Below are 17,435 nucleotides of genomic sequence, written 5' to 3'. Positions count from 1 at the left end.
TGTGAGTTTCTAAATTTAAACATTTCAAAAATTTACTTTTTATTTTGTCTTCTTTCGGTGCTGTGTTAATACGAACTAGTGCCTCATGGTATTCTGTGACTGTAATTAGCTTATATTCGTGGTTCAATGGGTTTTAAAATAGTTGCCATACCAGTCGTTCACCAAATTTCAATTAAGTTCATTAAATTTAGATTTCTCGAAGTGCTAAACACCTTCTGGAACTGTCCGGCAAATGCGTGAGCTTTATTTTCATCCGTGTTGATTTTAAGTTTAGTTTTTCAACTTTGTGCTTTAGAGGGTTCATAATTGGAGTTTATAGAAAGTCAATTTCAAAGGTAACAGGCATATGATCTGATCCAATTTCATTGATCAAGCCTACATTGTTTATCTTTTTTGTAAAATTCCTTGTATACTAAAATAATATGTCCGATGTGGTGTCTAATCTTCCAGGGCATCAGAAATGTCTCAGGTGTATGTTGCTTAATAAAGTTCGAATTTTCTAAAAATCCGTTTGGTTATATTTTTTTGTATCTTTCAAGCAATTGTAATAAAAACTCAAAAATCATTAGAATTTTGAAATACAAATCTGTCAAAAGTATTGCTGGTAAGAATTTCAGATGTCTGGGCGGCATTTGTGTAATTTGTGATTTAGATTGCACATATGAATCATAGCTAACATAACTGAGAACAAATAACCATAGCAGTACTGCTATAGAACTCGCAATTGAACTGTTAGAAGGACGGTTATGTAGCATTAGCCGTTTCGAATTGGAAAAATTTATTAGCGGCCTTGTAACGTGAATAAGTTTAACCTTACGTCCGATGAGATAAACAACCGTTGACAAGTGTCCGAAAATTGGAAGTCAAGTCCGATTGACCGATCCCCTTCACTCCACCGGATCGGGTCTGCTCCCGACTTCAGCAGGGCTTCAACTTCAGATCCCGCTCACGCGCGTCCGTCGAGAGTCGCTGCCCGGTTCACACGTGCTGCTGAAGTCGATACAGTCATCGGTAGCATCACCGACGTGCTGCCTCCCAACGGCAGGCGGGTCCTTTTCAACTTCTTTGGCGAACGCATCCGTGGAATGACGCGAGTGTTGTTATTGTTATTGTGTGCCCTTTTAGGGCTCGCTTCGGCGGCGTTCAAGGGCGATCCCGGGGAATCGTGTCAACCGGACAAGTTGACTGTGTATAAAGTGGTTTTGCATACATTTTGGAGCAGGGAGAGCTTTCCTAAACATTATCCTGATTGGAGACCTCCGGCTTCTTGGTCTAAAGTTTTCGGTAGGTTTTTGGCTAACTATTGAATTGAAACGGTAATTTGGCATGTCAACATTTCACTCATTATTTGCCCATTCGCCTAATGAACGACAGTTAGTAACCGCGCTTGAAAATAGATAAGCAGATTGAACGAATTTATTAATGAAGTGAATACCAGAGCAGCTTTTAAATCTGTTAGGCTTAGGGTTTTAGGAAAATAATTGGGATCTTAAACATTAAACTTATCTGTGTAACAAAATATCTGGAAAATTGATTGCGGAGTTCGGAGATTTAAATATCTTAAAATGTTCATATGTTTTTATTATCTTTCCTTTTAAAAATTTTTAATTATTTGTCTAAGCCGATATTGAATTTGTTGCTGTATCCCATTTGGTGTATATTAATAAAGTATACCTATATATCTATATATGTATCTATATTAATGAGGAATCTTAATCTACATTTTTTCCATTGATCCTATCCAGGGTCCTCCAAACTGCCAAAAAAAGATATTAAACACTGAAATATGTTAAGAAATTTTTATACTTGTTTGTTTTTGAGTGTTACCGTTTAGTAGGGTATTTCCTTTTTGTTAAGGCTAGTAGAATTTACTTACCTTCCTAGAACGATAAGTAAATCACGTATTCTTATAAGGTTTGATTTACGTTTCTAGAATGGTAAGTCAAAAGAGTTCACACCCAATTATGAAATTTGAAGCAATAACAAAAACACTTTAGTGTCTCAACTAAATCATGTGTCAACAGTTAAGTCGATGCAAAAAATATCGTTTCAGCTGTTTCTGTGACTCGGTCAAAAAATATTATAAGCATTATGAACGGTAGAACAGAGGAATAGGAGTTTTAAGTACTAGTCTCAGACAACTCCAAACTTTGCCTTCGACCAATAAAAATTCCTTAGGTAAGTCCAGATGTGCCTAAAATTTCAATGAACCGGAAAAAGCTGATTGCCGTTGATTTTAGGAAAAGGTCCTCTACAGCAGTGCGGAATTTTTGATTTTCGCCTACTTTTCTAACAGCGAATTTTTAACCAGTAGCAAATTAGCAACAATGTTTCACTTTCCCCTACTGCCTGACGTGTATACTTACGATTACCGATATTATACATAATATACTACCAATTCTTCAGATTTTACAAATTATTGTGAAAATGTTGAGAGTATACCTTCACAAAACTCGAGCTCGAATACCCAAACCTCTTTAAAGTACATTACATCTCCCTCTAACACTAGTTACGTTAAAATTTATTTCAATTTTTTCGTCTCTATTGTCGTTTTTGAAATATTTGAGAAAATAACTGGCACTACGTAGGAGTTGCTTTGATTGATTGAGATTTAAATCGACTTCGATTTTGATATACATAAGTTCCTGATATTTTCAATTAGATTTTGGAGCAAATCTTTTGGAGTGCTGGTAATAGAATAAAATAGGGGTGTTTTCTTTGTTACTTTTATAGGCAAAAAGCTGGATTTTTTTTTTGAAGCAGGAAATATAGATTTCAAGATATAATTGCCGGTGGTGCGTTACAAAAAAAACTGTGCTATTGAAAAGACCCAATCCCCAAAATTATCTATTTTCTTTTTTCAAAATTATCTGCATAATAATTTATAAAATCTAATGGCCTGGATTATAAAGAATAGACCTATTACTAAATTATAGAAGATTTTACATTGGGGTATGAAATTATGTCGGATCGAATGACGAGCTCCGCATTGTTATATCGCTTATTGTTTTCTTAAAACCTGATATCGACTTGTATATTTTAAACCGAATATCTTGTAAATTATGTAATTTTTGCATTATTTCTGGAACTCTATGAGAAATTTTAGAAACGCCTTAAGTCTCCTCGTTTAAAAGGTGACAGCTGTAAAATTTTTCAGGGCCGTAACTACAAAACGGTTTGACTTAGACCATAGTCGTTTTTACACTTTATAGTATATTTATTTCAGGTTTGTTTCAGATCTTAGACCTTGATCTTGAATTTATTACTTACACCATTTCCTCTTTAGTGCTTTCTGTTCACTTCAAATATTGTTACAGAGAAATTATTTGATGTTATTCCATGTTCCCAGAGGTAACATGGATGTCTAAGATTTCTGTCCTTGCACGAGGGGGAGAATTAGGCCGCACATGTTCTCCCTTAATTTCGGTATATTTAGACAGGCCCATAAAACCTAATGAAGCTGTAATCTTGTTACCGCCGCCGTGTTCCTGCAAACTTAACAGATTTCTACAGGTAAAATGTGATTTCAATCCAACAGTTCTTGCGGAATACTACGTCACTTTGTCCTTTCTTACACGTAAAATATAATCTATTATAGATTATAAACAAATATCATCGCTAGTAAGGGTATCAGTCACATGAATAACTGAATTTTTAAAGTTAAAAACGAAATTAAAATCTGTTTCCTCTTTCTAAAGCACAAAAACGTGACGGAGTAATCTATTTCCGGGCGGTTTACGACCCCCTCAAAAGAGTTTTCGTCACAGTTTCTTCGCCAAACCCTAAACGACTCAAATGTTTTGTGATCAAAAGCGACCCCGGGGCGAAAATTGAAAATTGCCAGAGCCATCGGAGCGAATCGATTTCAAATTATCCTCCAAAATTCGTCTTCCTGGGCTCTTGGGGAGCTTTTGATTCGGTTTTAATGCAACGGCTTGGGAATAAATTAAACAGCAAAAAAGTTTCCATTTTCTCAAGTAGTCTGGAATTTGTTTATAGCAAGCGGGATATTTAAAATAAACATATTTTTTGCAACATGAAGAGTTCTACTGTTAGTCCCGCATACCAGGATGGTGTACCTAAACGTTACACCAAGAGATGTACTTACTGTAATGAATACAAAATTCAAACATCGATTCTGTGTGCTGAAATACAGTATACCTTTATAGGCGTGCGGCTCTTTAAAGAAAGCAAGACAGGGTGTTTCAACTAGAATTGAACACGTCTTTATTTTTGTCACCCCATATTTATTTAAAAAGTTAATAATAGTCGTTCCGTTTATTATTACCCGTAGAATCTAAAAATATTTCCAAAAAGATGGTTTGATATAAAACAAAGAGCAACAATATAAAATTTTAATTTTTATAATGGAACATTTTGAATATTATTATCTATTAAGTACGCTTCGTATGGCTGATTTCAAAAATGGAAAGAAAGCTTTGTGGCCTCATCTCTGATCGTTTTCACTTAATTGAAGTATTTTTCTTCTATAAGGATAGGTTGGAAGAAAACTTCAAAACCTCAATTTCAATCCTGGGGGTGAAATTCAAGTTAGTGTAATTACTTGAATTAGTGAATCTCACAATCTGAATTTCACATGAATAAATTCTGTAGATAACAATATATAAAAGGGCTATTTTAAATTCTTAATATAAATGGTGCAGAGTAGTTCAAATAAATAGGGTGTTCGGTCACAGTTGGAATGCTCTATAACAATATGCTCCATAACAATGGATAAATAATATAAACTTAAAGTTTTTCAGATAGTACTAAACATTCATTTGAGGCCTTTTTTAAGGACTTTTATCAGTTATTCGATATAGAATGTCCCAAAATTTGGTGACAAAGTTAAACAGTTTAATATTCAATTGAAAATAATAGTAGTTTACTACACGGGTTGGTCCAATTGTCATGGTTTACCATTGCTATTGCCTAAACCGTTAGGGTTAGAAAATTAATTAAATGATGCAAAAATTGCTAGATTTAATGATAAACTACAATTCAAAAACTTCGTTATCAATGTAAATAGCAAATGGAAAATTGCCAGTTAAAAAAAATAATGTGAAATATTGTTCGTTTTTTGGGACCTACCTACTAATTTTAATATATTTTCTTTCTACTGTTTTGTTTCTAAGATAATGGTTCTAACTTAATTTTTTTCTTTTTTTTTCATTTTTAAATACGAACGTGATTTTATTTTGTTGCATTTTGAAAGTATTTTTTATCCTAAATTCAATTATGTATCACATAAAAAAATATTATCAGGCTTTTTCATGGAAAATATATGATTAGCGAAAAAATAAGTTTTCGACGGGTTATATAATCATTTACAGTTTTCACTCTGCTAAGCTCTACATTCCGTATTTTTTCGGTATACTTTTGGATTTGCAGGACTAGAATTTGATTGTTTCTATAAAATGGTTTCTTTAAATTTCCGTACAATTTTTGAAATAAAATTTGTATTTTTATCCTGTAATATGTTCTGTTTGCCATTTTTTTTTTAATATATGACAATTATATACGACTTTTGAATTGATCGGAAGTAAGCTCAACTTCACTATTTTAAGATAAATATAAGATTCTAGATATTATAGATATATTCGAAACAAGCATAAAATTACATTTACAATAATGTATCTCAAGTTGGTATTTGAATTAAAAATGGTAGCAAAAGACGTTATTGACACCATATTTTTATCATTTATGCTTTAATGTGCAATAACAACTGTTTATTAACACTGTTTTAGATACCGATTTTTCTTCTAAAATAAATGAAAGTTAATTATATATTAATACAAACATGAAGAATGAAAAATATGGCGCCACTTTGACATTTTTAAAAAACGTCTTTTACTGTCATTCTGAATCCAAATATCCTTGTGATTCATCATTGTAATAGCTATTTAGATATACCATGCGGTACCACCCCCCCCCCCCCCCCCTTTAAACAAATCTTTTTTTTAATTCAAAAATAGTGTTAAATAGGACAAAAAACACTATTTTTTGTCGTTTATTTAATTTTTTAAATAATACTTACGTCAACGATAGCTCAAAATGGCAGATTTTAAAAAAATTAAAATTTGAGTCAAGTGACACCTTAAATTAAAGGTCTTTCAAAACTACATTCAATGGTGTATTGCGATTCAAAATCTATCAATTAGTTTTTGAGAAAAACAGCTATAAATTTGGTAAAAAATGCAATACAAACTCAGTTATATAGTATGTAAGTATTGAAAAAACTTGTTTGTTGATAGGAAATTAGTTTGTTTTCGATTTTAAGGTTACAAACAATCTTTGGTTATTTTTATTTTTTTTAACCAAAGACTGTCTGTGAGCACAAAATCGAAAACAAATCAATTTTCTATCAAGAAACAAGTTATTTTCATGCTTTATGTACTATTTAACCGAATTTATATTGCATTTTTTACGAAATTTCTAGTTGTTTTTCTCAAAACCTAATCGATAGACTTTGATTCGCAATACACCATTGAATGTAGTTTTGAAAGACCTATAGTTTGAGGTATCGCTTGACCTATGTCTCAATTTTTTAAAAATCGGACATTTTACGCAATCTGTGACGGGAGCAATATTAAAAAAAATAAAAAATGTAAAAAGATAGTATTTTTTGTCCTATTTAAAGCTGTTTTTGAATTTTTAGAAAATAATAGTTTGTTAAAAAGTTGCAGAGGGAGGGAAGTTAGAATTTAGAGCCACACGGTGTATTACACAGATAACAAAGCTAAGAAACTAATTCTTATCGCGAGAGCGTGAAATATTGCGCAAATGCAGTAGGCAAGGGCAGCAACCAGATAAGTATGTTAAGAATAATATATTGTACAACAAAGGTGGATGAGACGGTGGCACAGTATTCAATCATTCAAGGGAGATATGGAAAATCCACCCTAAAATTACAGTCCATTTTTTCTATGATCAAGAGATAACAACAAAAATAACTATTAAAGGCTGACAAGAACAATATTTGACTTTTTCAAAAGACCATTTTCAAAATGAAACCTACGTCGTTTATACAGAATGGTATAGAAGTTAACGATCAGAACTTCTTTCAATTTTTCACTTTGTAGAAAAAGTAGGACGACAGTATACTCAACTTACGTTGCTTAGAAATTTAATTGAAAGACCAATTTTGGTAAGAGACAGTAAAAAGAGAGTAAGTCTATTAGTAGGTGAATGACGATAGTATATTAAACTTACGCTACTTAGAAATTTAATTGAAAGAGTAGTTTTGGTAAAAAAGAGGATAGAAAAAGGCATCAAATCTATTAGAAGATTAAGAACGACAATACATTGAACTTACGCTACTGAGAAATGTAATTCATAGAACAATTTTGAAAGGTACAGAAAAGGAAACAAATCTATTAGACGGTGAAGAACGACAATATATTCTAGTTGCGCTACTTAAAAGTTTAATTTTGAAGAGGTCAAAAAAAGGGAACAAGTCTATTAGAAGGTGAACACTGATTTTGATGTTGGTTAAAATTGAAATGTGAACATACGGCTGCAAATATTAATACTCAAAGGACCAGCCATCATCTCACGACCAAAGGATCACACGGCTGGCTGCACATAAGAATTATATGTGCGGGCTCCATAGTGCAGCAAGTGAAGCACATAAATGGACTACCGGATGAGTAGCTACTTTAAAGTTTAAATTAAGGGTTGCACAAACCCGATGTTTCGGTCGGCCCATTTATTATCCTGCGTTAAAGGTACATGCTTGTTAAATTGACGGTAAAATTCGATTGTCTTTCGAAAGAGCAATATCAACTGATTTGCTTTAGGAGTAGGAACCCTACCTCACATATACGAAACAAAAATCTATACAAGATTCTATAAAATAGGTTCTAGAAGATATTAAATTGGTACCGTTGTTGTCACACCTTATACATAATCCCACGAAAAATTCACCCAAAATCCATTTGAAAATTGTAACTGACCCATTTGGCAAATATTTGAGGAGCGGTTTGCCAGAAAAGTGTCCGAACAAGTTAAACTATGTGTATGTTATTTTCCTAGCAAAAAACCGGCTGTTTCTATGTTTCCGTGAACTCTCTTGTTCCCTTGAATTTATTGGTAGTTTTTAACTGTTGGCTGTTAAATAAATGTACTTGGAAGATTTTTCCTACATGTTGTCGCGGAAAAGTAATACCTGATACCTATGATAAAGTTTTGTTATGTTCAGGTATAAGAAAATCACAAGTTGGTCATTTCATGTTAAAGTGTTTAAATGTAGGCTTACAATAGGTGAAATCAGGTGAAATTAAATTCTTCTCACATACCCAACATCTCCACCTTCTTTTAGGCTACATGTTTATTATACAGTGTGTCTATAAAGTAAGGAATAAATTCGATTAAAATTCAGAAAAATGCTGGGGAACGTATTTTATTGTTTTTAAGTGTGCATTTTTTGAGAAAAAATTTGAATATACAGGGAATTCCAAAATTGATATACGGCCTTCAAGTGGAAATTTTCAAATGAGAACCCCCGTTTTTTGTTGCATTTATGGATTCTACGTAAAATTCCGAGTATTTTTCATTAACATACCCTATGTCGATATTCACCTGTTTGCCAGAAAATGGCGGTTCAAAAAAAATTATTTATGATAAAAGATATCAAGGTTGTGTTAGAAACATTGTATTTACTAACAATTTTTGTTTGCCATAAAGTCAAACCAAAACTGATAAATTAGGAACATCAAAATTTTAGACGTTATTCACATGTTTAATAACATTCTTATGGAAAATAAAAATTCTCAACGATGAAAGATAGACAGTCAAAGATATGTTGATTTCCTACAACAAATTTATTTCCCAGTGCTAGTAACCCGATGATACACGACGAAAATTTATGTACTTCATTGCTCCTTATTATTAAATACAATGTTTCTAATACAATCTTGTTATCTTTTATCATAAATAATCTTTTTCAATTTCCATTTTCTCGCAAACAGATGAATATCTACATAAGGTATGTTAATGAAACATACTCGGAATTATAAAATCCATAAATGCAACAAAAAACGAGGGTTCTTATTTAAAAATTTCCACTTGATGATCGTATCTCAATTCTGGAACATCCTATACATTCAAGTTTTTCCTTAAAAAATGCGCACTTAAAAAATAATTAAGTACGTGTCCGACCATTTTTCTGGAAGAAAATTCACCGAATTTTAATCGAATTTATTCCTTACTTTATGGACACTCTGTACGTATGTATGTATATGTACAGTGTGTAACATATCATTATGGAGATATTTCAGAGGACGATAGTACTCTACAAATGAATAAAAAAAATGCTAATAGACATATGGACAAAAACACACAATTTTCAATATACAGTGTGGCAAAGTTCCACATTTTTTTCTCATAGTTTGCATTTCTCTCGTACCTCTTCAGTAAAATTTTTTAAATTTCATATATTTATTTTCTTTAAAACCCTCTACACCAAAATGTCAAAATAATCGATAGCCATATACAGAGTGTTATACTTTTTTGTGTCATGTATTACTTAATATTTTGTATCTTTTTCTTTAGAACACCTTGTATGTACTCTTTAGCTTTTTGGCCTCTTGTAGTATTTTTGTATCTTTCACCGTTTTCCTAAAATTTGTAAAAGTATGTATCGATACACATTAAGGAAATCCAGTCTACATATTCTGAACTGTAATTTAGGATGCCATGACTCAATTTTTGCTGTAATATTTTAATAATTTTGTTTAAACTTTTGACGTATTGCATTAAGTAATTCTTTTTCTAAGACGTTTTCAAATTATCGTAAAAGATGGGGAACAATGTGAAATTTTGTCACCCTGAATATCGAAAATAATGCATTTTTGATCATGGGTTTATTAACATATTTTTATTATTTTCTAGAGTACTATTGTTCTCTGAAATATCGCAATGTTGATATGACCCTGCGTACATATGCATGTTTCTTTTTTGTATACCAAATAATGTATTAACACATCATTTTACAAATCGACAAATCGGCTATGGTTACTGTTTATATCCAAACAATTGTAGTGCGCATGTACCTGTTTGTCACGTGATTGGTATGTGATATTTATCGACATGTCGACATTTTAGCATTAAGTACGCGATTGAAATCTCCAATGGAAGCAATCAAATAAACAATAAGAAGAATGACTTTTCAATTTCGAACGTTTGCAATTAAAAAAAAATCTTTTTCTTTTTGGATTTTGCGCAATGTATCAGTAGGCAGAAAAACATTGAAAAATGAGAATAATCTATTCTTGTCTTGATTACACTGGTTTTCACAATATTTGTTGCTTGAAATGTTTGGACTTTTGCTGGTTACTAACGACATGCTCAATTCAAAAATGCAAGTAAAATTTTTTTATTAGATCTTATTTTCTATTTAAAGATAATTAAAGTTAAGGAAAAAAATAACAAGTTTTTAGTAAACAAAATATTTTATTAAAATAGTGTCAATTGTTAGCTTCTAAAAAGCTGCGTTTTAAAGTCTTTCTGTTATGTCTAGTGTTGGAAAAATGGCGCATCAGTAGTTGCAATACAGTGATTTTGCTTAAAACCTGCACGTTATAAGAGAATAAATAAAAATAAGTAAAAAACAATTATTGAAGAAATTGGAAGTGTACAAAAAAAAGGCTCAGAAATTATAAATAAGTCTTTTCAGCTTTAAAATTTCCGGCCACAGAGACAAAGTTATATTTTGTAAACTAGTGTTATTAATCACCACCATTAATATATTTTTTATAAAATAACTATTATTTAATAGAAACTTGTAATCGTGGCCCTTTAACTGTAATTAGTTTTTTATTATTATGACGAATTTAGACTAAAACCAATATTTTGATTGGCTGTTAAAAGTAATGATTTCTGTGTATCTAGTAAATCGATATCTGAGAAAGTGCAAAAATCGTTAGAAATACAATAAGAAAAAGTGAATAATAAATATTCAAAAAAATAACATTCCATTTAATTTTAGCTGCAGATATCTAAAAGAAAATTTAAACAAGGGAGCCTTCATCGATATATACGTTATTTTTGTATGAAACATGTGTCGATTACAAGTATTCGACACATACTTCATACTTGCTTTGTATGGAGAGGCAAAAGTTTTTTAAAAAATAAATCCGGCGTAGCTTTGACAGTATCATTTTGAATATACTTAAAAAATAGTCCAAATACGAAATGATGCTGAAATGTTGTTTTTAGAAAAAAATAATGTGAAAGTAACTAGTAAAAAAATAAAAATAAAACATTTGACGTTGTGTATTTCCATAAACCGCTAATTTTTCGACTAAGTTATTTTATACCAAATAATCGTATTTCGATTTGAGGGATCACTGGTAGAGTTGTTCGGTGACAATTTAAGAATTTTAAAAAGTTTAATTTTAATTATTAAATCAAACACATCAGCTTTCTCAGCAGAAGTAACAATATTTTTATATTAAATTTAATAAGAAACATTGGCATTTTCACATGAAATATAACATTTTGATAAAGAATCATCAAAGCTGTGACAGCAAATACTAATTTCTTGCCTAAATATATATAGAACGAACCGTAGCGAAACTGACACAGAGCAGATGCGTGTAGAGGACCTCAAAATATAACGAATTTGGGAATATTTTTTATTAATATTAATTTATGTTAATTGAGTATTTTATTTATTATTAGTAATATAAATTTATACCTTAATAAAAAACATTATAAAATACGTTATTCATATCTATTAATACATTCGTTGTTTCCCTACGCCTTTCGCAAACTTGAAATAATGCGACCGTGAGCTGCCTCATGAAACTTCTATTCTAATATAGTGTCACCGGCGCCATTTTAAAATGGTCACAATTTCTCTTAGAGCAATTTCAGTTAGATACAATGTACATACCAGGTCTACCGGTATGAAATGAGCGCTATTTTGTGAAAATAAAACACCAATTTTAACAAGGAACGAAAAATAAAATTTATTCAAAATATTGACCATTGTTTTCTACACATTTTGACCACCTTTCTGGCAATTTATGGATACCACGCTAATAGAAATGTGCCTCTTTGGCATCAAACCAATTAGACACCCAATTTTCTACTTCTTCGTAGGAATCGAAGTGCTGCTCAGCCAATGAGTGTCCCATCGATGAAAACAAATGGTAGTCCGAAGGAGCCAAGTCTGGTGAATACGGCGGATGGGGTGGCAACTCCCAGCCAAGTGTTTTTTGATGGTATCCTGAACCGGTGTTGCTTTGTGTGGAGGTGCGTTGTCATAGAGCAAAATTACCTTCCCGTGTCTTCTGGCCCATTCTGATCGTTTTTCGATCAACGCATTGTTTAAATTAATCAATTGCTGTCGGTAGCGAACAGTATTAACAATTTCACCAGGTTTTAGTGGTGGTGCACCACACCTTTCTGATCCCACCAAACACACAGCATTGCCTTCTTGCCGAATCCATCAGGTTTTGCAGTCGATGTTGATGGTTGTCTCGGATCAACCCATGATTTTTTCCATTTAGGATTTTGAAAATAAATCCATTTTTCATCTCCAGTAACAATTCGATGCAAACCTGATTTTCTTTCGTGCCTTTGAAGCAAAATTTCACTGGTGTTTTTTCGGTTCTCCATCTGTCTTTCATTCAATTCATGCGGCACCCATTTTCCACATTTTTGGATCTTTTCCATAGCTTTTAAACGATCAGAAATTGTTCGTTGTGCAGCATTTAACATTTCTGCCATTTGCTTTTGACTTAAAGTGTCATCTTCATCCAATATTGATTGCAGTTCGGCGTCTTCAAACTTTTTTGGTGGTCTGCCACGTTCTACATTTTGCATATCAAAATTGTTATTTCTGAATCATTGAAGCTATCTTTTGCATGTCGCTTCTGATAAAGCATAATCACCATATGCCTCGACAAGCATTCGATGCGAGTCTGCAGCACTTTTGTTCAAATGAAAGCAAAAAATTAATGTTTTCCGCAAATCATCATTTTGTGGTACAAAATTCGACATTTTTGGCACAATGACATAATATAGTGTTATTTGTTCAAGGACTTGATTTGTACTAAATATGTTTGTCAGTTTGTATACCAACCAAGCAAACAAAAAAAAAGGTTTGTTTACAACAAATGCCCTATATCGAGACATTTATATCCTGACGCTTATTTCATACCGGTATACCTGGTATATATCAAAGAAATTGTACTAGCCCCAATCATTAACTTCCCCATAACGACCTTGAAAAAGAAATAAGATCTAGAATTCAGAAATTCAAGTTAAATTTTATTCCAAGATTGGCTTGGAAAAAAGGGTTACCTATACAGAGTGTTTCTAAAAGGTTTATATAACTCTACCATTGATTTTTGAGGTCGAACCATTTACTTATTCCAAATTTTACGGTTTTCGAAATATAGGATGTCAAAGATAAATTTTTCAAAAAGTTTTTTTGGTATTCTTTCTTCTATATGTATTGTATTTGAGCCAGGTCTCGTATATAGGGGCTTGCACACTGACTTTTACGGGCGATAAGTCGAATTCTGTTTGAATACGGATACTATATGTACATTGCAGATGGCACCCTCAGCGCTATATCTGGTCTTCTTAAAGGAACGTAAGATTTTTGTCAGCCTGTACAAGCCGTGGTTTTAATGAAACTTGTTATATTTCATAACATGTTTTTAAGACATTTTCAGCTCACATTAAAGGAATGATCTGAGTTATCTGAGTGAATTATGCAGTATTTTTACACTTTCGCGAATAGAGATTTATTACGGACACGGGATCTTTCGTTTTAGTAGTCTATCAAGGCATTGCTTTTAGTCTGAACTCCTCATAGTAAAATAATCATAATAAATATACAGTTCTTGCAAGTAAGATATCTATTAAGTAAGAAATTGTGAATTCTTTATTAAAAATAGATATAGGCTTCCCCTAATAAATAATAAACCAGACCTCGAATTTAATTATATCAAAGATAAGATTATTACGAAATCAATGTTTTGACCTTTAATTTCAAATAAGTGTGCTTGGATTTTAAAGTATTTTAAATTTATGCTCTTTTAAACAGATGGACATAAAGGCAACGATGCCCTTTAAACTTTGCAATAAAAATGTAAAATAGATCAATTCTGATTTGTTGCCCTCTAAAAACTCTTAAATATGAGATCTCTATCTCATACTTAGGAGTTTACTATTGTTATTCCAAAAAGCTCGATTATTGTTATTTCAAAAAGATAATGAAAAAACACTGAAAAAATATCAATATTGATGTTGTGTATTTTGAATACCATTAATTTTTGGATTAAGGTAAGTTGGATTGCATCTTCATATTTCCACCTCGGGCATTGTGGTAGGATTTTGTACAGACCATTTAGGGACAACTTTACGTTTTAAATCAATAGGTTCTTCTATTCTACAGATATACAGAATGTTCAATTTAGAAAAAAGTAAAGTTGTCGATTGTTTATCCGTTTCCTACATTTTTTTCTGTCGACAGCCTCAGGAAATAATATAGATACCTACAATTACAGACATTTATCATTAACTTTCTATGGCTTACCGGCAAAGCTGTGGAGGAGATATCAAAATGAAAATGAAAATCGATTTTATATCTTTGCTAGTTTCTGAAAACTCTTCGTCTATCATTGAAAATAATCGAAAAATGAAAGATACAAAAAATATATACTGATTGAAGAAAACAACATGATATGCTTGTGGCTAAACTCTTTATATAATCAAATAAAAATCTCTTAAAAAATATATCTAAGAGCCAGATGCGATGTGACAATTGCATACAGAGTGGGCATTTAAAAAAACTTTAAATAGGTATTGAATATCAGGCTATTGGATAAATTCATATATCTATGGAAAATGTCAGATATTTGGTTGTAATAATAAACGGCTTAATCGATGCTTTACGTTTACGGTTTACTACCTGTTGCGATATTTTTTTAATAATTACTGGTAATTTTTGAGAAAGGTAATATGTTTCAATGAAGAATTCAAATGAAACATTTCAGTGGAACATCCTTAATATAAGTAGAGATTAGTCTAAGTTCAAGTTATCAAATTATTAATACAAATATGAACCGACGTATGCTCCATTAACGAGATACGGGGTATCAAAATTTTAGACTTTTTTTTGTTTTTTCCCATAATTCTTAATTTTCGAGATGTTTAATTCAAATTGAGAGAGTATATTAGAGTTTACGGTATGTATGTTGAACTTATCAAAACATTCGTAAAGTCCATGGGATGTTAGTCTTTCTAGGATTAAGCCCTGTTTGCCATCATTAACTGATTTAGAATACGTCATTGACTTTGCTAAAATTTTAATTCCCTGATAAATTTAGAAATATTTTTTTCTTGCGATTTTTTATCTGTCCCCGTTTTCGAGATATTCGCAAAAGTATTTAATACTTAATGCATAACCTTTTCTGTTTAGAAAGAACATACAGAAAGTTCAATTTCCATTTGTTCTGCGAAACCTTTCTGAGGAAGAAAATAGCTTTTAGCGCACTAAATACTTGTATAGAAAAATATTTGTGCTACAACTTCATGTGAAGGTACTAACTAAAGGCCGTTTTCACATTGAAAGCGATTTAAGAGAACTTACAGAAACTGAAGTCAGTAACTTAAAAAGTCAAATATGGTATCGCAATTTTGCAAATAATTCGAAAACAGTGGATGTTACGAAAATATGCAGGAGGCAAAAAATGTCTAAATTCAACAGGAAATTCACATTTTAAAAAAGGAACAGTGGAAGATGTATCACAAGAAAGTTAAAAATTGGAAAAAGAACCTGACCTCAGAAAAACTATACCATGCATACTTATATAATACCATGCATCCTTTAATTCTGCTATCAATGTTTCAGATTTTGCTTAGTTATTAGGGACACCTTGTACAATAGCATTACTATAATTGTATTGTCAGTAATTTACGTAAGCTGAACTAACCTGAATAGACGGGTATAATATTTCAGAGACCAATTTTCATTTTTTACAGCCAAGACTGATACTACTAAACATATGGAGTTTTCGTTCAATAAATGAAACCTTGAACTTCTGCGCCAATACACAAAATATTGAAGCATCCAATACTCAGTCTAGCCTTTTCTTAACTTCATATCTTATCCAAACCATATGGCATTAAGGCTAAATGTTTCATCGAACGTTTTATGTAATGGATTTTTAAGTGCGTAATTACGGGTATAAATAAGTTGGGTGCGCCCCGTCAAGAGTATTCCACTCTTTTGTTTTAACATGCTAAATGAAGTTTTATGTTCAGTCGTCGGTCCATTTTGGTCGATTAGAGTATGTTTAAGTAGGCTTAATGGCTGTGAATATTTGTAAGTAAATATTACAGAATAATGTGCATTACGATTCGCGGTATTCTATTTTAGGACAGTTTATCTGCTCTTTGGCCATACATAAATGTGCCTGCAATGTATGATATAAGGTTTTGTGATGAAATTTGTCATGCAAACGCAAAGCCTTGTTAACCTTAATCGACAGAAATGTATTATTATTAATGCTCAAAAAATACTAAATGCCTTTGTAAACTTGGTGCTACCTTCAATTAACTCATAAAATAGGCACTCGTAACTTTACAGATATGGTCTTTATCAAAGCTGCATGGAAGTTTTGTGCACACGTTAACGACCAAAACTAATAAAGAAATATGTGCCATAAAAACTTAATATTGCAAAATTTCTCTATTGTTTATGATTGAATGAATAAACTCGTAAAAACTTTCACTCCGTGAATTTAAAGTACACTGCCACTATTTCATCAAAAATCTTTTTCCTTGTTTTCAAATTAAAGAGCATTGCAACCCTTCTTTCACGGTGTGGAAAGTAAGGTTTATTATATTAGTTTGATTTAATATCGTGAACTTTACTTCGTTTATATTATTTTTATCCCTCATCCCCACGATACACTGCCGTACTTCCCGCCTGTGTGGCATTTTTACCCCATATAATACCATTTTTTTTATTCCGAGCCCGAGGCTTATAAATCTTTAGTCAATTCTCTAGGGCTGTCAACTTTGGGACTCGCTTTCCCTTAAAAACATTTCAAGGCCCGCCAGTTCTAGTGGCTGCGGCCTGACATATTACGGGGGATGTTGCCCATACTGCTGTACGCGAAAACTGATATCACTCTGCTGCTTATTGAGGCTGCGAAATCTACAGCTTCCAGGGTTGCCTCGCTTCAGGATCGGGAGCATAGCTGACCAAAAACTCGAAGCCAATCATTCGGATGTGCTTGGGCTCTTTGGGAGCTATAACTCTGAGTATATTATTACGAATTTTTTCGTTCTCATGCGGCTGATACTAGTGACAGAAACGGTCGCGTAATGAACTCTATTAGCTGCAGCTGGTTCTCTTGGATTAAGCAGATGGTTTTTTCTGTTGAACAACGCGTGTAATAGTGAGACGA

General features: G+C 32.1%; 1 protein-coding gene across 1 annotated transcript in view; it reads left to right on the top strand.

The window, feature by feature from the left end:
* The first annotated feature begins 932 nt into the window (after nt 1-932).
* Nucleotides 933-17,435, top strand: part of mspo (M-spondin) — a 201,680-nt gene continuing 185,177 nt past the window's right edge. Inside the window, exon 1 of the mRNA XM_066403839.1 lies at nt 933-1,284. Coding sequence (XP_066259936.1) covers nt 1,086-1,284 — 199 coding nt within the window. The 5' untranslated portion in view covers nt 933-1,085. The remainder of the gene's footprint in view (nt 1,285-17,435) is intronic.

This window comes from Euwallacea similis, chromosome 31 (assembly GCF_039881205.1).
Source record: "Euwallacea similis isolate ESF13 chromosome 31, ESF131.1, whole genome shotgun sequence".
Taxonomy (NCBI): Eukaryota; Metazoa; Arthropoda; class Insecta; order Coleoptera; family Curculionidae; genus Euwallacea; species Euwallacea similis.
This window is presented reverse-complemented; position numbering and strand designations above follow the sequence as displayed.